The sequence below is a fragment of the Terrapene carolina genome, unplaced genomic scaffold, assembly GCF_002925995.2.
Source record: "Terrapene carolina triunguis isolate 2854851 unplaced genomic scaffold, T_m_triunguis-2.0 Scaffold189, whole genome shotgun sequence".
Classification (NCBI taxonomy): domain Eukaryota; kingdom Metazoa; phylum Chordata; order Testudines; family Emydidae; genus Terrapene; species Terrapene triunguis.
Genome location: NW_020664540.1, coordinates 13,852,831 through 13,876,017, shown reverse-complemented (window position 1 = coordinate 13,876,017; position 23,187 = coordinate 13,852,831). Strand labels below are relative to the sequence as shown.

At 48.1% G+C, this 23,187-nt stretch overlaps 2 protein-coding genes across 9 annotated transcripts in view; one reads left to right on the top strand and one right to left on the bottom strand.

Annotated features, from left to right (window-relative positions):
• The window catches only part of TXNDC16 (thioredoxin domain containing 16), a 78,415-nt gene extending 55,517 nt beyond the window's left edge, over positions 1–22,898 (bottom strand). The window contains exons 1-8 of one of the 8 annotated variants that reach the window (XM_026654272.2): positions 22,821–22,898; positions 9,260–9,308; positions 8,655–8,700; positions 3,989–4,192; positions 3,197–3,279; positions 2,080–2,153; positions 377–451; positions 1–122 (exon numbers count right to left, since the gene is read on the bottom strand). In XM_026654272.2, coding sequence (XP_026510057.1) covers positions 1–122; positions 377–451; positions 2,080–2,153; positions 3,197–3,279; positions 3,989–4,157 — 523 coding nt within the window. In that variant the 5' untranslated portion in view covers positions 4,158–4,192; positions 8,655–8,700; positions 9,260–9,308; positions 22,821–22,898. Of the gene's footprint in view, positions 123–376; positions 452–1,434; positions 1,479–2,079; positions 2,154–3,196; positions 3,280–3,988; positions 4,193–8,654; positions 8,701–9,259; positions 9,309–16,966; positions 16,988–21,280; positions 21,544–22,820 lie in introns of those variants that run through there. The other 7 variants (XM_026654269.2, XM_026654273.2, XM_026654275.2 and 4 more) reach the window with 7 other exon arrangements.
• The window catches only part of GPR137C (G protein-coupled receptor 137C), a 26,558-nt gene continuing 26,054 nt past the window's right edge, over positions 22,684–23,187 (top strand). The window contains exon 1 of the mRNA XM_026654279.2: positions 22,684–23,057. Within this exon, the coding sequence (XP_026510064.1) occupies positions 22,701–23,057 (357 nt within the window). The 5' untranslated portion in view covers positions 22,684–22,700. The remainder of the gene's footprint in view (positions 23,058–23,187) is intronic.

Below are 23,187 nucleotides of genomic sequence, written 5' to 3'. Positions count from 1 at the left end.
CTGGCGTTCCAATCGCTGGCACATAGGCAAAGACGACATTTGATCGTCCCTTCAGAGAATTTTCTAGATTCTGAAGCTCCACCAGCGTTGTAATATATTTAACTTCGTTAAAGAGAAGGGCACTGAGAAGACATAAAAATCTCATTTACAGCATTCTTCAAAAGAAACCAGAAAATTTTCACCCACAACTGCAGGCACAGACCAGAGCAGGTGCACCTCGGGCTACCTGCCTCATGAAGCAGCAGATGCAACTGCTCCGATTTGCCCCGAAATAGTCCCCCAGGATGTACCGAGTTCATGTTTATGCAAAGCGTCAGGCAACAAGCGAAAAAACAAAGCAAATGATTTCACACAGATGAATGTTCGCTCTACTTACAACAGGGTATTGGCTACAATGGCATTCACGTCGAACAGGGCATCTGTGGGGAATTCTCTGAGCAATACGTTACCTCTGGGAAAGAGAACAACCAACCAAGTCATAAATCAACATAGAGGTTATTTATCCATGTACTTCCTAGTTCCTGATTCTTTTTGCAGATTCTAAACCCAGACGGGATCATTCTGATCATGCAGTCTGACCTCCAGCATAACAGGCTGTAGAATTCCTGCACTGAGCTCAATGCCTTTGGTTGAACTAGTGCATTTATCTTTTAGACAGACATCGCCCAAAATGCTCATCTGAGAGGAGACAAGAGACTCCTCTTAAATGGGACAGGTCAGTTAAAAGGAAAGCGTTTGTGCAAGGGATATGAATGTCTATGGGAGTTGGGCACCTAACTCACTTAGGTGCTTTTGGTGGTGTCTTCAATCTAACAAGCCTGCAAGAGATCCAGAATGAATCCGGTATTAGCCCACTTTGCATTAACTTTAGTGCACTTTGGATCAGATCCTTTGTCAGGTAGGGAGACTGATCAGTGGTGAGCAAATGTAACCCATGCTTACACTGAGTGGTGCTCTGTCCCCCTCTAGTGGTGGCTGGGCCACATAAGGTAGAGCTGACTGGGAATTTTTCATCAGTGTTTTTCAACTGAAAATCCAATTTTCACAAAATATTTTTGCCAAATATTTTCAGTTTTTCACCAGGAAAATCTAAATGAAATATTTCGTTTTTGATCAGGCCAATAGCTCCTGAGCCATGCAGTGCCTCATGGGAGTTGTAATTTGGGTGCCTCAGCCCCCATTCTCCTCCATGGGCCAGGCTCCCTGGCTGGACTACATTTCCCATGATGCATCATGGTCTGACCTCTGGCTGAACCTCTACAGTGCATCAAGGGAGCCATATAACCATGGTGCATGCAGTCATATAACCATGGGAGATGCAGTCCATTTTTTTCCCCCGTAATGAAATACTGCAGTCTAGCAGACTCTCATCTCTGTTCCTTGTAACTTCAGCCTCCTGGTTTGTTAAAAAGAAACAAAAAAGTGTTCACTTACATGCCAGTTCTTGGTATAAAATGACCGCAGTTGCCTTGTATAAATATTTGCTTCCTCCAGAATAACACCAAGCAACTTATCTCTAACAAAGTCAAGAAAATCACACTAAATTCACCCAGGCACCTCTTGTAAGGTCTAACCCATTCCTTCCATTCCCATCCAGTACTATTACAGGGCAGTGATCTATCTAGGGATACCTAAACCTACCTGGGCATGGGGGCAGAGGGGGGTGGACCAGATGACCTCTTGAGGTCCCTTCCAGCCTTACATTTCTAGGACTCTATAAGAGTGACTTGTGGTATCCATTCCAGCTATTCACCTAAAGCCACGATTTTAAATTGTATTTTCCATACAGATTCATCATTGAAAGATAAAGGTTCCTCCCTGTACTTCCTGGATAATCTGAGAGGCTTCTAGGACTGGCAGACAGCTTGTCTGCTACTGATGGGCCTGATCTAAAATGGAGGTCTTTGCACTAGTTTCAAAGGATCATTGTGGAAAGTATCTCCTTCAGTGCTACATCCTTCTAGCACCGGACATGTCAGCTTGCTGACATGGTTTCCTTAAAACCTTGCAACAGAGAACCTTTCAAAAACAATCCACAGTATTTTATTTAGTCACTGCATGCAATAAAACTCCATTCACCTGAACAGGTATGCTTTCATTAAGGCATTTTCTTTCCCACAATATCTTGATACATCTTCTTTGAGACAATTAACCTGGGTATTTAAAACAAGTCGTTATAAATCTTGACGCACAGACAGATACCTACAAATATATAAAGTTGGAAGCATTTTATGGTCCAACTGTATGAAAGAGAATTTTTAAAACTACTGTATAGGCAAAAATGCAATGAAGTGATAATGTGAATGGGATCCAGTGTTACAATTAAGATTTTACAAGCACAAAAGTCAGGAAATTCCAAGTCATGGTTCTCAAACAAACATAATTTAGCTACCTTCATTCAGTTTCACCCAGTTACTCCTATAGTAAGCCCAAACTCTGTTTGATAGCAATGTGCTAATTTGCGTAGGATAACATTTATGTCTTAACAGAAAAGGCCGAGGAAAATTTCTTTATCCTTCTCCTCAAAATATCTGGACTGAAAGCAAGCATGTGAAATTTCAGCCAAAAGGTCATCTTTTAGAAAGCTGAACCTGCCTCAGGATAAGGATTAAAGGTTCAGTTGGTTGCAAAATGGTGTTTTTTTCCCCCACAGTAAATGTAGATTTTTTTCAGCCAAAATCTGAATATTGAAAATATTACTATTTAGAAATGCCGCCATAGTGCCTCCCATTGTCCTCTGTAGGCAGGGCTCGGACTACATCGCCCATGATGCACCATGACCTCCCCTACTAAAGATGGGAGGGGATGCATCATGGGAGTCCCTGGCCACGATCCATGCAGGGAGACCCCTGCACTCACACGGAACCCAACGGAGCTTAATGGAGTTCCATGCAAGCTGGGGGTTTGCCAGCAGAGAGCCAACTCTGAGAGCAGAGAGCCCCCAGAGAGCAGGGTCGGACAGATGACAACAGCACCTTCTCGACTAGCTGCTTAGCATTGCTAGTGCTGCGGTTTAGAGATGATTGCTGTGAGCACATTAATACCTCTGTTCCGCTGACAGTGACAACATAACCACCTGTACGGAGAACTCTCCCGCGTGCCCATGTGATCAGAATTACAGCCCCACCAGAGAACAGCCGCGTTATTGAGGAGTCTACATTTCTCAGCTAGGAAAACAAATGACATGTTCATTTACCTTCACCACTGAAATCCCATAATCCTGAAGAGCTCCGACCGAGTTCTCTAGCTGTTCCAGAAACAGACGGACACCTGGAGAAACTGAAACACCAATAAGAGCTGGTTTCTCTAGATCTCTGGTCCTCTTGAGTATCAGGTAGAATAGCTAGAACAAAACCTAATGTCACCTAATCTCTCTGGAGCAGACTGAGTTACCCTGACTCGCACTGAGTAGTAGCTTGCTCCACAAGTCTCCCCACTGATTTCAGCAGGGCTACTAGTCAACACAGACACGGGTATGACAAGCTGGCCTTATTTGCCTCAGTTTCCCATTTTACAGAGAGGGGCAATGTTACTTCCTGTTTCCCCAAGGAGGCACTTTTGGAGAGAAATACAACCCCCTTTTGGCAAGCTAGTCCACAGAAGGAGTTCCTTACGCGCACACAGAGCTCCGATGAAGGCAACGGGGGTCTGACAAAGACACAGAGATCTGCCCAGGCTGCTCAACCTGCGGGATGGGTGCCTCCAACAGGAACGACAATAGGAAAGCGCTCACCTCCTCACATTTCTATGATCATCGGGAATATGCCAAGGGGTTGGCAAATTCCTGCTCTAAGAGATGTTCTTTCAAACTATTTAGGGTTTCAAGTGTTCCAAGAACTGTGACCATCTGATTTTCACCATTACCAAAGAGCCTTTTCCACAGCCACAATATTATTCGCTCTCACAAGCACGTGAGACTTTCCCCTCAAGTTGCTTATTTCTCCTGCGAAGCCAGGATAATGAAAACGCATACATTTAAAATACATACCATCTCGACTAAAATAAACCAGGGACGCTCTTCCCGGCTGCAAGCTACTGAAATACTCCTGGGGGCTCAGCTCTAGCAGTGTATTTGCATTTCTTGCCGCAGCCATGTAGTAAGTACATAACAGGAGGAAAGAGAAGCAAGAAACCCATCCATTCATTTGGGGGAGCATGATTTCATCAGTTAAAGTCACTGCAGAAGCCACATCTGAAAAAAAAAAAAATTGTCTGCTGTTTACATCGATTTCCAGATCTGTGACTGTAATTTACAAATGTGACAAGGCCAATAAACACCAGTGATTAAAATGCGAGTTTATCTAACTATAAAAATAGCAGATGAATTCAGTTACAGCAAAGCTAATGTGGATTACAATTGCAGGCCATTCCTGTTTCTTATTAATTATATTTGCAACCCTCTGTGGCTGTGGTTTGGGGCTGGGGATTTGTTTGTTTGTTTTTGTTTTGCTTTGTTTTTTTGAGATGGTTAGAGAAAGTCAAGTATCCAGAAATGAATACAGTGCCCACCTACACACAGATCTTTCAATGCAGATCTTTCAATGCACAACTCTCCCCACCCCCACCCCCACCTCAAGTAACTGATTAGGATCAAAGTAGCTTCACACACTCTACTGATCATGACTTGCATGAACAAAGAGCTTCCCAAAAGGCCTGATTGGCCACTTCTTTACTCCAGTTTTACACCAGTTCCACTAGAGTGAAATCAGGGTAACGCAAGGGCCAACCAAGCCTTTTTACTGTGCACAAATTGGTTAAGAAAAGAGCAGACACATGAGATGTTTACTGCATTTCCCCCTCATCCATGCACAGAAGGTGAAATTCACACCCCCTTCTCCTTGCGGCAAAGCTGGAGTGGGGACCTCTATGAAACTTTGGGAGTTGGAGCTAGCCTCCAACTTTTTTGCGCAGGATGTAGGGCAGCCCTGCAGTTGCAACTGCCATCCCTGGACCGGCGCAGGGGCCAGAGCTGCAGCAGGATCTGTGTTGGCTCTCCCTCTCCTCCCCTCCACGCTGCTTGGTGAGGAGCTGGCACAGAGCCCCCTGAATCTCAATGGGTGCTCTCTCCAGGGCTGCCCAACCCCCACACGCTAGCAACACTGCAACTTGGCTCTGTTGGGGAGCCTTCCACAGACCCTTGGCCTTCGGGTGACCTTGACACAGCAAAAATCATGCATCCAGTTCATCAAACCTCCCAAAGCAAACGAGTGCTGTTCTTCTATCCAGAACCAACACAAATAACAAGGTGCCTTTGCAAGAGTATTGCAGGATTAGAAAATGTCACCCGTATTTGATTCTTCTGTGTAATGTTGGTTTGCAATAGATGACTCAGCCACTAGATGTCACTGTTTTCTGTATAGTGTTCCAAACAAGGTGTGGTCCCTGGCGAACAAGGGAGACAAAGCTGGGATTCAAGCTGCATAGAAGCACCTTTGTTTTGCACTATAGCTGCAGATGATTTCTTTACTCAACACCTCCTGTTTAAGACAGACCATGAAACCGCATATTGTGACATCTTGTGCTCCCAGCTATTAGGGTTGCCAATTTTGGTTGGACGCATTCCTGGAGGTTTCATTGCATGACATAATCTTTAATTAAAGATTAATCTTTGAATCCTGGAGACTCCAGAACAATCTGGAAGGCTGGCAACCCTAACTAACTGAGGCTGTTATAGCAGTAGTGCTCAAAAACAAACACAAAATCCGGCCACCCTCCAACAGCAGACATAGTTAATTGTGGATAGACATAGTTTTTGTGGATACAGACTAACACGGCTATCCCCTGATAGTTAGCAAAGAGACAGAGACCTAATCTTCAGGATCTCCCTCTGTGTTCAATACTCTGCCTTTCCTGCTCTCTGCATGGAAAACAGGACACTTTAAAATACAAGTACACACAAATTCCACTTTATAGTAAGTAGGTTTGGAAGGATTAGATATTTATTGGTAAACGTCAGTAAACACTGATTGCACTGTACACATACTAACCAATGAAAATATATTTCCTTCTATAATAATCTAAATGTACAGGCAGGAGAAATAAGGAAAATGCTGTTTGAGAACTTAGAGTCAAAATTCAGTGATTTAGACTTTCAAATTAGCTTGTTACAAAGAGACTAGCAAATGAACAGTAAAAACAGGTATGATTTGTTAAATGAAGGATATTTCCTTTGTATAGTTTGATACGTGATATTGACAATTTATGTCAACGGTTTATAAAGCCTTAACTCTTTGAATCACAATGTCTAATTAATTGTCTGACCCCTCCCCAGCATTTCATACAACTGTGAAAATGTAAATTGATACAAAGAGAAAAAAAATGCTTAAAAATATGTCGATATTATCCATCAAAATGATAAAAATCTAATTCTGCCAAGATGAATAGTAAGCAACATTATCACCACATGCCATTTTGTCTGTCCGCTCCTTGTTGAGTGATGCTTAACATCCAGGGGCATAAAAAGTACTCCTGGGGAAATTCTGCACCAAAAAATTTAAAATTCTGTGCACAATATTTTAAAATTCTGCATATTTTATTTGTCAAAATAACACTATATAATCATGCCAGTTTCAATTATTTCGGTAATTTATTTCAAAATACCTGTCAGCACGTATGTCTGTAACAGTACAGACCAAAAAATTCCCCCAGGAGTAGAGAGTTAAAAAAAGCCCTATGACAACCCAGTTCCTGTTTCTCTGCCCACTCCTCCCCAGAGCCCAAGGATCCAGAGGGAGAAACAGACTGATGCTGGGTCCCAGGCTTGTAGGGAGTTTCCTGCACATCCCTTCCTTCCTTCAGGGCCTGCGGGGAACTGCTGCTGCCGGGAACCCTCCAGCTCCCTCCCTCTCTCCCCGGCAGTGTCTTCTATTTGTGAGCTGGACTCTGCTGGGTCCAGCGGCTCCTAGTGGCAGCTCTGCAGCCCATTTCTGTATGGGGGGTAAAGGAAATTCTGCATGCACAACATTAATTTCTGCGCAAATTCTGCATTGCGCAGTGGCGCAGAATTCCCACAGGAGTAAAAAAGAATGCACTCTCCACCAACTACTTAAACTTGTCTCCTAAAAACAGACATTGTTTTTAATACTGCCTGAAAAACACAGGCTGCAGTTTTAAACGTGTTCCAACATTTTTTTCAAATTAGTAAAATTCTTTATTATTATTTCTGTCACTGTGGCGCCTAGAGAAGCAGCTATGAAGAACACAGAGTCTGACCCAAAACCCCCTGCAATCAACAGAAGGATTTCTACTGGCCTCCATGGGCTTTGAATCAGGCCCTAATAAAGTACAGAGACAGCGGCTCTGGAAACCCCTTAGACAGAGCAGAGGAATTTCATTCTCATTTGAGAGGCTCTGATGATCTCCGCCCTGTTGGTAAAGTAACTGGAATTGACTTTGCTCTGCTGTCTTGTTTGTTCCCCTGCATCAGGGACGGCTTGTTGATCAGGAAGAGCATTTGCAAGGCAGCATCATTGTTTGGTCATGAGGAAAAGAGAGCAGCGTCCTTCTCTCCGTGGTGTGGAGGAAGCAGAGTGTGACAGATCAGGGGCTCCACCAGCCAGGGCACTACGGGAGCCACCCAGGGGAGACATTACATGCTTAAAGTTTTATACCTAGAAGATTTTAAGTGTTTGAAGTTTTTAAGATGTTTACAAGACCCCATCCTCTCAACCCCCCAATGCTCTTTCCCTGTTATGTCCAGTCCCATCGTCCCACGCACTGCTTGGCCACGTCTACTGTGGTCCTGCACACCCGACCCTGGGTCCCTACGCACCCTCAGCAATGACCAGCCTTTCTAGGCCTTCCTGTGGCTTGGCAAGATCTCCCTGTCACCTGTTCTCTGCCTCTCCTCATGCTCCCCAGTAGCTGGCATCTCCTTAAGGCCCTCGGCCTTCTTCCAAGAATCCCTCCATCTCCCCCATTATTCTTCCCTCCTCTCTATCCCTCCTCCAGCCAACTGCTAGATCCCACCCACATTGCTCCCACACACATGCTCTCTATGCCTCCCCAGACCCCTTCATCCCCTTGCATGTCCCCCAGGCCCACTCTCCCTTTCCCACATTTCACACACCCTGCCCCCTTTCAATTTGTTAGTAACTGGACCCTGAGACCCCGCCCCCGCTCAGTCTCTTCCCCCAAGGCCCTGCCCCCAACACACATGCCTCTCCCCCCATCCCGGTCGCTCCCTGGATCGTCTCCACCTCTCTCTCCCACCCACCCCCTCAACTGGGCTCCTCTGCTCCGAGGCCGGGACGGGAGCTGCTGCAGTCTGACAAGGAGGCAACTTGCAGGGAGAAGGCAGCCCCGGCTGAGCAGGGGCTGGGGTGGGTTAGTGACCCAGCTAACCGAGCTTTTGGGGTCCGGTCAGTACATCTGACTGGACAATTTCAGGTCCCCTTTTCAACTGGACTTTCCCGTCGAAAACTGGGCACCTGGCAACCCTATGCCCACAGGGTCTCCTGCATCGCCCTCCATGGCCCACCAGTGTCCTGGGTCCCCCTCCATGTTCCCCTGCTGCAGATCCAAGATCAGACAGCGCAACTCCATGCTAATGCTCGGTGTGCCCCTCACCCCCAGTCCACCGCCCTTCCAATCACCTCCCACTCCCTCCATGCCCTCCTTCTGGACTCCTGCCCCCTGGATCCGCCCCTGCTTACCTTCCCCCTCTCCATGCCCCCCATCACTGGCTCACTCCAGCAGCAACTGCAGCAAAGGCGGGAGTCAGCAGAAGGTCAGTTTAAATTATAAATGTTTACATTATTTCTACTGTAAATAGTGCTCTCTGTGCACATCAAACCAGCTCTTTATAACTTGGGAATTTCCCAAATACCCCCTTCCTTCCCCCCTCCCCCTCCAAAATCAACTCAAAGGCACCTCTCCCCCAGCAAAGCCAATAAAACAAACATGAAGGCTGGACACCAAACCCTTCTAGAGACAGGATGCGTCCCCCCCACCCCAAAAAAGAAACAATTAGGGCATTTTCCAATGACAGAGACACTTTTGAAACACCGTAACTTCCAAATCTCTCTCTGAATTTCACCAAACTTCCCAAAAATTCCCATCCCAGGGATGAATCATAGAATCATAGAATATCAGGGTTGGAAGGGACCTCAGGAGGTCATCTAGTCCAACCCCCACTGGGTGTGGAGATGTGGCAGGTGGAATTTGGGGGGGGGCTCGGTTTATTTTTGAGAAAGCTGAGGGGTGGAGGGGAGTATTTTAAAAAGTCAGATTTACAGGGAGAATCTAAGTTCAGCTTTACCTGTGGGTCAATTCCTGCTGCTTCGTAATGAAGTATCCTGAAAGGAGGCCTAGAAGTAAATAGGAGTGTGAGTGAATAGGGAAATAGACACCAAGCCTTATTCTCCACGGTCTTGCACCTTGCATCATCATTTTCACCTGTGCAAGATGCGTGTATTATTATTATTATTATTATTTATGTATTATTATTATTTAATTCCCGCAGCTCCCAGGAGCCCCAATCATGGACCAGAATGCCATTGTGCTAGGAACAAACAATTATATCATGTTCCTTTGTAATCTGGTAGCATTTCACATCCACTCAGCAGTAGTATTAATCATCAACCAGGGTGCAAGGCACTGGAGAATCAACCCACACGGTCAAAGCAAGAGCTAACTAGATTCTAAGTCTTGTCCACTAACTTAGCCATTAGTGCCCGGCAATCAAGGTAGTGGCACCAGTGCTGATTCCTTAATTAACACAAAAAGAACAGGAGTACTTGTGGCACCTTAGAGATTAACAAATTTATCTGAGCATAAGCTTTCGTGGGCTACAGCCCACTTCATCAGATGCATGTAGTGGAAAATACAGTAGGTATATAGTGTGTATGGTAACACCCATTGTTTCATGTTCTCTGTGTATATATATATATCTTCCTACTGTATTTTCCACTACATGCATCCGATGAAGTGGGCTGTAGCCCACGAAAGGTTATGCTCAAATAAATTTGTTAGTCTCTAAGGTGCCACAAGTACTCCTGTTCTTTTGGCGGATACAGACTAACAGGGCTGCTACTCTGAAACCTGTCATTAATTTACACAGTTTGCCTTTATGCAGTGTAGTTGTAGCCCTGTTGGTGGCAGGATATTACAGAGACAAGGTGGGTGAGGTAAGATCTTTTATTGGACCAACTTCAGCTGATGAGAGAGACACAAGCTTTCTAGCCACAGAGCTCTTTGTCAGGTCTGGGAAAGGAATTCCCAGCCTCACAGCAAAATGCAGGGTGGAACAGATGGTTTAGGGTAAGTAGTTAGCACATATTGTAAGGGACCATTCAGGGTAGAGTGGCCCATTAACACCTCTGCAGTCATAGGACAAGAGGGGTCAGTGGGCTGTAACAAGCCATAAATCCAGTGTTCTAGAACAAAAGTTGGTCCAATAAAAAATATTACTTCGCCCACCTTGTCTCTATAGTTTGCCTTTGTCCAGCCTGAGTGGTCAGCACCAGTTTGGCTGCATGAATTGCTGAGTCAATGCTATTCCCAAATGGCCGCTTGTGCCTCTCCGCCCCCTCCCCCGAGACCCCCTTGGCCGCTGCTTGCTCCTCTCCCCACCTCCCCCAGGCCCCCTCAACCGCCACTTGTGCCTCTCCCCCCCCCAGCTCCTCTCGCCTGCCACTCGTGCCTCTCCGTCCCCTCCCCTGAGACCCCGTTGCTCGCTGCTTGCTCCTCTCCCTCCCTCCCCCAGGCCCCCTCGCCCACCACTCGTGCCTCTCCCCCCCGCCCAGGCCCTCTCGCCCACCACTCGTGCCTCTCCGTCCCCTCCCCCGAGACCCCGTTGCTTGCTGCTTGCTCCTCTCCCTCCCTCCCCCAGGCCCCCTCGCCCACCACTCGTGCCTCTCCCCCCCACCCAGGCCCTCTCGCCCACCACTCATGCCTCTCCGTCCCCTCCCCTGAGGTGGAGAGGAGCGAGCGGCAGGCAGGGGGGCCTCGGGGGAAGAGGCAGAGTGGGGGCCAGACGAGGTGCAACGTGGGCAGAGACCCGGGGGAAGAAGCGGAGCAGGAGCGGGGCCTCAGGGCAGAGCGGGGGCGGAGCATGGGCGGGGCCAGGGGCCAGGTGTCGGTGGCCCCCCCAACTTCTCCAGAGCTTCCGCCTGTGGCGCTCCAAAGGCGGCAGGGGGAGGGAGGGAGAACCTGATACTGGGAGTTGAGTTGGGAGACTGGGCCTGGGTAAGGACGCGACTGGGAGCCAAATGGGAGACAGAGACAAGCTGGGAACAGAAGACTAGGACTGGGAACCAGGGAGGGAAATGGTGGGTGATGGCTGGGAGCCGGTAGGTGAACAGGGAGACTGAGATAAGATGAGGAGCTGGGGGGAGACTGGGACTAGGAACCAGTGGGAAGGAGGGAGAGGGAGAAGGGAGACAGGTCTGAGGAGGAGCTGGGATGTGGGAGGAGAATTGGGACTGGCAGGGCAAAGAGACTGGGACAAACTGCTGAGGGGGGCACTGAGACTGGATGAGTCCAGAGAGAAAGGCTGGAACTGGGAGCCAGGGGTGTGTGATGGGGCATCTGCCCCACACTGGCCCATAAGGGGTTAATAGAGACCTAGGGAGGTTGCGCAGGAGGCAGCCAATTGGAGAGGGGCTCTGAGGAGCAGCCTATCAGGGCCGTGCTGGCCCATATAAGAAAGGCTGCAGAGCAGAGAACAGCTTCAGTCATTCCCTGGAGCTTGAGGAGGGAGGTGGTTGGGCTGCCTTGCAGGCAGAGGGCAACAAGCATCCTGGACCGACCGGTGCTGCAGGCAGAGACCCGGGGAGCTAAAGGCAGCTCCTGGTGGGCTGGAGGGATCTGCAGGCTGAGGCCCTGAGGCAAGGGCAAAGAGGGTGCTGGGGCCATGGGGAAGTGGCCCAGGGAAATCTAGTGAGGAGTCGGAGGGGACACAGCAAGTGATGGCCATCTACAGGGTCCCTGGGCCAGGGTCTGGAGTAATGGGGTGCCACTGAGGAAGTGGCCAGACATTGGGCTGCAGTTGCCACTAGGGGACAGCTGGACAGCTGACGGGCTGTGTCCTGAAGAGGACGTTGTGGTCCTTGGAACGACACGGGTCCAGGAGCAGAAGTGGCGGCGGCAGCGAGACATCACCAGAAGAAGGCACACTGGCTAGAGGAGCTAATCCCCAGGACAGCCAGTAGGCAGCGCTGCAGTGGTGAGTAGCATACCGTCACAGGAGGACAACTGGGCGCTAGGATGGGGACAGAGACAAATCAGGGGGGTGGAACTGGGACTGGTTGGGCAAAGAGAGTGGGGACAAGAGGGCAGGAGGACTGGGAATGGCTGGGTAAGAAGACCAGGAATGGGAGCAAGGGAGAGACTGGGACTGGGAGCCAAGGAGGGGGAACTGGGAGCCAGTGGGTGTGGGGAGACTGAGATCAGACAAGAAGCTGGGGAGGAGATTAGACCTAGCTGAGCATGGAGAGTGGGTCTGGGAACCAGTAGGACAAGGGAAGGAGGTGAGGGGAAGGAGGCGATTAGGACAAGGAGCTAGAAGGGGGGGAAGCACTGAGATTGGATGAGGAGCCCAGGAAGGGAGACTGGGGGAGCCTTTGGGATGAGGAATGTCGTAGGGGGGCAGAGTGAGAAAGTGAGTGGGGGAAGGGTGGAACTGGGGCTGGTTGGGCAAGGAGTGCGGAAGTAAGAGTGGAGGGCAAGGGGAGACTGAGATTGAGATGGGGAGTCCAGAAGAGTGACTCTAGGACTGGGACCAGGCAGAAGGGGCCAAGCTTGTGGGGAATGGGCAGAAAAGTCCATGCCCACTAAATAACACACCTTTCCATAGCCTGGAATGGAAGATTCCCGAGTCTCACCATTCCTCTGCTGTCAGCAAATATCTGCGAACCTCACTGGCAAAGTGTTCCATCCCCAGCGAGTGCTGGTCCACACAGAGGATGACAACCTACTACTGCTGTCACTTACTACTTTAGCTCAAGTGGCATGGATCTGTACAGTAGATCTAAAGGTTCCGACCATGCACATTTCAATGTGATGCCACATGATGGAATTTCTGGGATTTTTAGTTTGTTTTTTAGAAAAACCTGAGATATGACACTCAAAAACTTGTTAAACACATTAGTAAGGTTGCAGAGTCGTGCACTCAAAAGTTAGAATATGCCAGAATTTAGGTTGCCAGGGCAACCTTAATTCCCCCTGTGCATTATGACACTATCTTTAATGACATGACCACATACTACTTGTTTCCACAGGACCCTCGCCTCACTCAGTGCACAGACTGGACCTGCTCTGGGGATGAATCAGGCTCTTCAGTGAAGGAGGCTGTTGTCTGAAGGACCCTACCTCATTGTGTGATCCTCATTTTCTGAGTGCTTGACTTGAGGCCCTGGGGTCTGATATGCAGACGTGCTGAGCACTCACAGCTACAACTGAAGTCACTGGAAGATGTGCTTTGAACTAGGGCTGTTGATTAATCACAATTAACTCACGCGATTAACTAACTCAAAAAAATTAATCGTGATTAATTGCAGTTTTAATCGCACTGTTAAACAGTAGAATACAACTGAAATTTAATAAATATTTTGAATGTTTTTCTACATTTTCATATATATTGATTTCAATTACAACACAGGATACAAAGTGTATATTCTTTTTTATTACAAATATTTGCACTGTAAAAATGATAAACAAAAGAAATAGTATTTTTCAATTCACCTAATATAAGTACTGTAGTGCAATCTCTTTGTCATGAAAGTGCAACTTACAAATGTAGATTTTTTTTTTGTTACATAACTGCACTCAAAAACAAAACAGTATAAAACTTTAGAGCCTACAAATCCACTCGGTCCTACTTCTTGTTCAGCCAATTGCTCAGACAAACAAGTTTGTTCACATTTGCAGGAGATACTGTTGCCCTCTTCTTATTTACAGTGTTACCAGAAAGTGAGAACAGGCATTTGCTTGGCACTTTTGTAGCCGGCATTGCAAGATATTTATGTGCGAGATATCTAAACATTCGTATGCCCCTTCATGCTTCGGCCACCATTCCAGAGGACATGCTTCCACGGAGATGACGCTCATTAAAAAAATAGTGTGTTAATTAAATTTGTGACTGAACCCCTTGGGGGAGAATTGTATGTCTCCTGCTCTGTTTTACCCGCATCCTGCCATATATTTCATGTTATAGCAGTCTCGGATGATGACCCAGCACATGTTCATTTTAAGAACACTTTCACTACAGATTTGACAAAATGCAAAGAAGGTACCAATGTGAGATTTCTAAAGATAGCTACAGCATCGACCCAAGGTTTAAGAATCTGAAGTGCCTTCCAAAATCTGAGAGGGTTGAGGTGTGGCGCATGCTTTCAGAAGTCTTAAAAGAGCAACACTCCGATGTGGAAACTACAGAACCCGAATAGGGTGACCAGATGTCCCGATTTTATAGGGACAGTCCCGATTTTGGGGTCTTTTTCTAAGGCCTGGTCTACACTAGGACTTTAATTCGGATTTAGCTGCCTTAATCCGAATTAACCCTTCACCCGTCCACACTACAGAGCCAGTTAATTCGAATTAAAGGGCCCTTTAAATCGATTTCTGTACTCCACCTCGACGAACGGAGTAGAGCCTAAATCAATTTTGTTAATTCGAATTAGGGTTAGTGTGGACGCACACCACCGAATTACTGTGTTTAAGTTAATGGGGTAGTGTGGCCGCACACCACCGAATTAATGTGGTTTAAAACCGAATTAAGGTGCTTAGTGTGGCCGCGCACAATCGAATTTATACAACCTGTTTCCCAAATTCGAATTATCTAAATTCGGATTAATCCTGTAGTGTAGACATACCCTTATATAGGCTCCTATTACCCCCCACCCCCATCTCGATTTTTCACATTTGCTGTCTGGTCACCCTAAACCCAAACCACCAAAAAAGAAAATCAACCTTCTGCTGGTGGCATCTGACTCAGATAATGAAAATGAACATGCGTCGGTCTGTACTGCTTTGGATTGTTATCGAAAAGAACCCATCATCAGCATGGACGCATGTCCTCTGGAATGGTGGTTGAAGCATGAAGGGACATATGAATCTTTAGAGCATCTGGCATGTAAATATCTTGCGATGCCGGCTACAACAGTGCCATGAGAACGCCTGTTCTCACTTTCAGGTGACATTGTAAACAAGAAGCAGGCAGCATTATCTCCTGCAAATGTAAACAAACTTGTTTGCCTTAGTGAATGGCTGAACAAGAAGTAGGACTGAGTGGACTTGCAGATTCTAAAATTTTACACTGTTTTATTTTTGAATGCAGTTTTTTTGTACATAATCCTACATTTAAGTTCAACTTTCACGATAAAGAGATGCACTAAAGAACTTGTATCAGGTGAATTGAAAAATACTATTTCTTTTTTTTTACAGTGCAAATACTTGTAATCAAAAATAAATATAAAATGATCTCTGTATACTTTGTATTCTGTGTTGTAATTGAAATCAATATATTTGAAAATATAGAAAACATCCAAAAATATTTAAATAAATGGTATTCTATTATTGTTTAACAGTGCGATTAATCACGCGATTAATCGTGATTAATTTTTTAATTGCTTGACAGCTCTACTTTGAACATTAGCACTGCAATGCTAAGTACTCTGAAAAAATCAGGTCCTAGGAATCTCAAACTGAGCACCCAAAATTAGCGAACACTTTTGACCTTGATTTCTCTGTTCCCCAGTTGTAAAATGGGTTTAATACCCCCGTACCTCACAGGGGTTTTGTGAAGATAGATTAATTAATGTTTGTGAAACGCTCGGATACTAGAGTAATGAGCATCCTAGAAAAGCCCACGAGGAAATAAATAATTCTGCCTTCAAAGCAGGGACTGAATAGTGGACAGTAAAAAAGACTGGGGGCCACACATTGAACAGCAAGGAGAAAACAAAGTACTGAATAGCTACTGATTAACTGAGCACCGTCCATCCTGTGCACTGAATGAGGCAGAGGTCCTGTGGAGATAACCGTATGTGATCCTGTAACTAAAGACTATCATAACGCATATGCACAAGCAGGCCAAATTAAGATTTCACGGGTAAGCTTCGTTCTGGCATTTCCTAACTTTTGAGTGCTTGACTTTGCAACCTTAATCATGTTCCTTTAATAGTGTGTGTGTGTGTGTGTGTGTGTGTGTGTGTGTGTGTGTGTGTGTAATGTACATTGTTTTGCTGGGGGCTGAGTGAAACCTCATTTGACGCTAGTAGGTAGAAGAGCTGCCTCTTCATTGAGGATAAGTGTAAAAACAATCAAGCTTCTTTCTACAATAGATAGCTGAAGCAATAGAAGCCGCCACTCAAAAGACAGGCCATGCGCAAAGCTGGCCAGGAATCTGAGCTATGTGGGTGGAGGGGTTTGAATGCAAATACAGGGGTCAAGGTATTCTTGGAGGGAGATCTGTGTGTGAGAGAAGGAGCAGAAACACCACAGACGCACACAGACAGCAGCAAGGAGGCCTCAGAGACAGACAGATAAGCACTTTGTAGTGTGAACCTAGGAAAAAGCAAAGAGCGAGAGAGAGCTTTGTGGGCAGAGTACTGGCTGGAAAGAGGCTTGGAACTGTAAGCAAAGAAATTGTCTCCAGCTGTTTGATTCCTGGTGTGTTCAGGGAAACAGTCCTTGGTACATTCTTGTAAATAAACAGGATTGCATCATGGACATACCTGACTCCATCAATTTCTCCTCCTAACAGAAATAACCCACAAGACCCAGAATATTGATTATTCACTTGAGTCACAAGAGGTAATTATATATTTGGAGGGCATATTTATGGGTATGAATCTGTTCCTTTCTGTCACCTGTCCTGCAGAACAGGTCCAGATACTATTGTCAAGGCTGATTCCCCACTCTGGCACTTCGAGTGCAGAAGGTGGGGGCCCGCAAGGATTCTAAAAATTAATACTGGCCATTCCAGGCTGGTATTAAACTCCCATGGTTACATCTTTTCTCTGACCTTGGATGGGTAGATGCTGCCACCACCGAAGTGCAGAACCCCTTTGAGAGCCCAGGAAGGCACAGTTGGGAATTCCTTCCTGTGGGGTACCCTCAAGCCCTTTCACCCCACCCTGGGGAAGAGCTGAGAAGAAAAAAAAAAAAGGAACTCAGCTGTTGCCACCAGCTAATTACACAACAGGTGCACAAACCTCTTAAGACACAAAAATCCAATTCTGTTCTTTAAAAAGGTAAATTGTATTAATTAAAAAAAAGAAAATACATCTGGGAACTCAGGCTATTGCTAGATTTTAAAAGAGCAACTACAAGGATTAAGCACCAAGAATAGCTTTCTTGAGGTCCAGCTTACAGGTTACAAGCAAAACAAAAGCATCTGGGGTTAGCACAGAGGGGTCTACAAGCCATAAAGAAATAAAAAAGGATAAACCTAATCACGTCTTCCTAGACATTTCCTGATCTACTTACATAGCTGGGGTTTCAAATGAGTAGTTTCTAGGTATGATACCGAGGATTTTTCATACCTGGCCTCAAACTTCTTACAGCATAGCTGTTGCCCAGTCCACCTCTCTCCGGGAGAACAACAGACAGACAGACAAAAGGGGCGTCTTTGTTTCAATTTTAAAAAGTTCTAGCCCCCCCATTGGCTCTTTTGGCCAGGTGCCCACTCACTTCCTTTTACCTATACATCGATGTGAGACTTTTTAACCCTTTACAGGTAGAGCAATTAGAGAACAGCTACTAAGAGGGATTTTATAGCTACTGGCTGGCTGGGTGTCCATAAAAGGGAGCTATACGCCCCCTTCATTTATCACAACTATATATTGTGTTTTGACCTTCGGGTTATGTGCAGATGTGGTCGCCCCTTCTCAAAAAAGATATGTGGGAATTGGAAAAGATTCAGAAAAGGGCAACAAAAATGATTAGGGTATAGAACAGCTGCCGAATGAGGAGAGATTAATAAGACTGGGACTTTTCAGCTTGGAAAAGAGATGACTACGGGGGGTATGATGGAGGTCTATAAAAACAAGACTGGTGTGGAGAAAGTAAATAAGGAAGTGTTATTTACTCCTTCTCATAACACAAGAATTAGGGGTCACCAAATGAAATTAATAGGCAACAGGTTTAAAACAAATAAAAGGAAGTATTTTTTCACACAACGCACAGTCAACCTGTGGAACTCCTTGCCAGAGTATGTTGTGAAGGCCAAGACTATAACAGGGTTCAAAAAAGAACTAGATAAATTCATGGAGGATAGGTCCATCAATGGCTATTAGCCAGGATGGGCAGGGATGGTGTCCCTAGCCTCTGTTTGCCAGAAGCTGGGAATGAGCGAAAGGGGATGGATCACTTGATAATTCCCTGTTCTGTTCATTCCCTCTGGGGCACCTGGCATTGGCCACTGTCGGAAGACAGGATACTGGGCTAGATGGACCTTTGGTCTGACCCAGTGTGGCCGTTCTTATGTTCTGATACCAACACTCGTACATTGTTGATTTCAGTGGGGCTTGTGCGTGTATAGCTAAGGGTGGAATCTGGCCCATAGGATTTATTCCAAATATAAACAAGAGCTGGCAAGAGCCAATGGGTTGTGCCTCCACTCGAAATCCAATTTACAATTTTCCTTTCGTTCAGACTGGAACGACCCATGTTTACAAAGCGGGTTCCAGTCCCAGCTTGGGCTGTGATTGATTGTGATCAAGACTTCCAAAACCAATTAGTGGTTTGGGACGGGTTGATTTTTTCCCCCCCTATGCCCAGCTTAAGACACACACACACACCCCTGAAAATCAGGCCCCGTAGGTGTCTCCAGTTGGACACCCAAAAACGGTGACCACTAGTCACACTGGAAAATCTTGGCCTGCATATGGTGTCTGCAACCTGCTGATTTGTTACTTTATTATTTGTATTGCAGTAGAACCCCCATAGAACTAAGATGAGGGCCCCACTGAACAAGGCGCTGTACGTAGTAAAACAGCCCCCACAGAGCTTACAAAACAGAGGGTGGGAAGAGGAACACACAGAGGTGAAATGATTTTCCCACGGTCAGGATTAGAACCCAGGTCTCTGACGTCTAGCCCAATGCTCTACCCATTAGACCATACTGCCTTCTGCGCTCTTCACTGGCTGGTTTTTGGTTGCAATGTATATTTCTTAAAACGCTCTGGCTAAAGAAGACTATTTGTACATAGTGTTTATTAATGTTTCACCTGCTTTGAAACAGGGAATGCAAGCACTCTGGTAAGTGGATTGGCTGTGTAGTTTCATTGTGGCATCTGTAATTCTACAGCCTTTACAGATATTCAGCTCCTGCTCATGGTGAGCAATCCCTTTGCAGTCAATGCTCAAAACGGAGCGGAAGGTAATATTGTCTTACCTAAACTATATCTGAAGGAATAAATCATTGATGCTTTGGCCAGCAATTGAACTTGCATGTTGCCCATTCAAGGAGTGGGAGTCATAAGACAACACTGTCACAGTAAATTGTCTGCTAACAGAATGGTAGACAGGATACATATACTCACTCTGACTGAGCTCCCAACACTGAGCTAGGCACCTCCCAGTTCAGATCAGACAACCAAGCCCCAAAGAGCTGCCCATCCTCCTAGGATGGAGGAGGGACTCATCAACAGGGAGGAGTTAACGGAGGAAAGACATCAGCCGCCTTAGTGAGATTTATGCAGTTACTCAACAGGAGCTGATGCAGAATTATTTTTCTTTGTTGAATATAAATACAAATATATCAATGTCATTGTATTGTTTGCATCACCCAGTTAACTGGTTGTGTCCCAAGACCGCAGGGTTTAGAGGAAAGTGCATGGAGTGAGAGTGAAGAAGCTCCAAGTTTTAATCTTGGATCTGCCACTGACCCCCAGCACGGCCTTTTGCATGTCCCTTCAGTTCTCTGCCTCAGTTTCCCCATCTGTAAAACGAGAATACTCATTTGTCTCCTTCACGGGAGTGCAGTGAGATTACGTGTCTACAGCCCTTTGAACATGCAGCTCAATCAGGAATGGGTGTGAAATGCTACCCAATCAGAAGGCTCGCACTTTGCATGGATGTGCTTTACACCTAAGGCATTGGAGAATCAGGCCCATACAACACTCTGTAAGGGCTACACAATATTATTATTATTACTGTTAGACATTTACACTAGGGTTCTACATCGACTCTTTCCAGGAATCTCTGTGTCCCATGCCATTTCTTGTTTAACCTCTTACTGGTTTTAAATCAATGGAAAAGCAAAACTACACGCACAGGGAATTAGAAGATATACAAGCGCTCCAGCTGCTTTGATCATTTCCAGGGTGCACATAAGCTCTTAAGCCAGCTGAACTTGTCCCTTTGTGTAGGGTAGGGTTACCATATTTTAATAAAATAAAAGGAGGACACTTCACGGGGCCCCGGCCCAACTCCGCCCCTTCCCCGCCCCAGCCCCGCCCCAACTTCGCCCCTTCCCCAAAGTCCCCGGTTCCGGCCCGCCCCGGCGGCTCCGGTGACTCCAGCTCGGCTCGGGCTCCAGCACCAGCACCGGCCAAGCGGCTCCGGCCGGCAGCCGAGCGGCTCCGGCCCTGGTCCCAGCAGCTCCGGCCCAGCTCGGCTCGGGCCCCGATTCTGGCCGAGCGACTCTGGCCCGGCCCCAGCCCTGGCCGAGCGGCGCCAGCCGGCGGCCAAGCACCGCCAGCCCCAGCGGCTCCAGCCCGGACCCAAACCCCACAACCCCTCCCTATTTTCCCGGATATGTCCGGCTTTTTGGAATTTCCTCCCAGACGGGGATTTGAGGACCAAAAAGCCGGACATGTCCGGGAAAATCCGGACGTATGGTAATCCTAGGTAGGAGAATCTCTAGGGGGTATCCTATCCCCTCTCCTCTGTTACCAACCCCACTTTAAATGACTAGAATTGTTTAAAATCTAATTTACTTCTCCCCCCCCCAGTGCTGTTTGCATCTCCCAGGCAGCTGGGACAAAGGAAATAGCCCTCAGGACACTTTCACTTAGGTTTCACTTTCACTTTCAGGTTCTCACTTCTCAAGTCAGCACCCTGCAGCATGGTTTGGGTTGCAAAGGCTGCAGGAGCCAATGTTGTCTCATCTGGTTACAGTCACGTGCAAAGCCCCTGTTCACTGATGCATGTTTTTGGACAGAAACAATTTCTACTCCTAGTCAGGGACTGAAGCTGGCTTGTCTACACATTGCCTCCTGCCCGCTTGTCCAGCCTGGCCTTAGGGACCCTCCCGCTGGAGTCTGTGGAAAGCCCTGCACTGTGAATAGATCAAATGGAGCACACCCCAGGATGGCTTTGGGGCCTCACTCACCTGGCAGGCGCTACCGTGCGTTTCGGACACCATTTTTTGCCCCGAGGACAGTGGCGTGAAGTTCTCCATCCGTCCCTCCTCTGGCACTGGTGGGATGGGATCACATCAGCCCCGCGTTACCTCCTCTCCTGTGTGTCCCTAGGCCTTTCTTATGAAGAGCGGTGGCACTGGATGCCTCCGGTGGGCAGGTAACAGGACTCATCCTTGATAGCAGGAGGACATGGGTGCTGCTCCACAGTTAGCGCTGAAAGACCCAGGCCAAGCTAAACCTTACCTCTCTGAGCTCCCCTATAGCTCCCCTATAGCAGTGGGGATCTCTGAGCCACCCCTATAGCAGTGAGGCTCCCTGAGCTCCCCTATAGCAGTGAGGCTCTCTGAGCTCCCCTATAGCAGAGAGGCTCTCTGGGCTACCCCTATAGCAGTGGGGATCTCTGAGCCACCCCTATAGCAATGGGGCTCTCTGAGCTCCCCTATAGCAGTGAGGATCTCTGAGCTCCCCTATAGCAGTGGGGCTCTCTGAGCTCCCCTATAGCAGTGGGGCTCTCTGAGCTCCCCTATAGCAATGGGGATCTCTGAGCCACCCCTATAGCAATGGGGCTCTCTGAGCTCCCCTATAGCAGCAGGGATCTCTGAGCCACCCGTATAGCAGTGAGGATCTGTGGGCTCCCCTATAGCAGTGGGGATCTCTGAGCTCCCCTATAGCAATGGGGCTCTCTGAGCTCCCCTATAGCAGCGGGGATCTCTGAGCCAGCCCTATAGCGATCTCACCAGCTAGCCCTATAATAATGGGGATCTGTGAGGTCCGCTATCGCCATGCGGATCTCTGAGCTAACCCTACAGCGACGGGGATCTCTGCGCTGCCTCCCCGCAGATCTGCGCCGCTCCTGTCCCCCCCACACACACCCGCCCGCCCGCACAGGCCTCTCTGCGCAGCTGATCCCAGTCCCAGGCAGCGCGGGGCTGCGGCTCGGGAGGGCGGAGCGAACGGCGGGCGCTCGCTGAGCCGGGAGAACACCACCGGCGGCCAGAGGGAGGTAGGAAACCGAGTCGGGCGGCGGCGGCAACCCAAGAACAAAGCCGAGCCCGGAGAGACCGCGGTGGGCGGGCCGGCTCTGACTGACAGGCCCAGCAGCCACCGGGAAGGGCAGAAGGAAACGGCGCGGGCGGGCCCGGCGGGAGCCAATGAGAAAAGTCTGCCGTCCGGGGCGAGCGCCTCAAATAATCTGGCTCAGCTGATCGTCTCCAGCCGAGAGTTGTTTTCGAAGCGAGGGAGCGCTGCAGCCAGGCGGGCGGGCGAGGGCTCTCTTTTGTTGCATGGGTTTTTAGCCGTTGTTGTGAGTGGGGTGGGGGGGATTTTCCCCGCCCCCGGTTTTTTCCCCCCCCCCCGTTTTATCCCATTGCAGCCCGCTCCCCTCCCCCCATGAGTGGGACCGTCTCTGCCCCCCCAGCCGGGGCCATGCCCGCCATCCCCTACCCCGTGGAGCTGGGGCTGACGGTGCTGCACACCGCCCTGTACGCCTCCCTCTTCCTCTTCGCCTACCTGCAGCTCTGGCTGCTGCTCTGCTACGGGGAGAAGCGGCTGAGCTACCGCCCGCTCGGCCTCTCCCTCTGCCTGCTGTGGGCAGCGCTCCGCACCGTGCTCTTCTCCTGCTACCTGCAGAACTCCCTGCGGGCCGCCCCGCTGCAGCGCCAGCCGTTCCCCCACTGGCTGCTCTTCTGCTCCCCGGGCTGCCTGCTCTTCGCCGGCCTCTGCCTCCTCAACCTCTACTTCGCAGAGGTAAGTGGGGGTGTGTGTGTGTGTGTGTGTGCGCCCCCTGTGCGGGGAGTGTGTGTGTGTGTGCGTGTGTGTGTGCGTGCCCCCTGTGCGGGGACTGTGTGTGTGTGTGTGCGTGCCCCCTGTGCGGGGA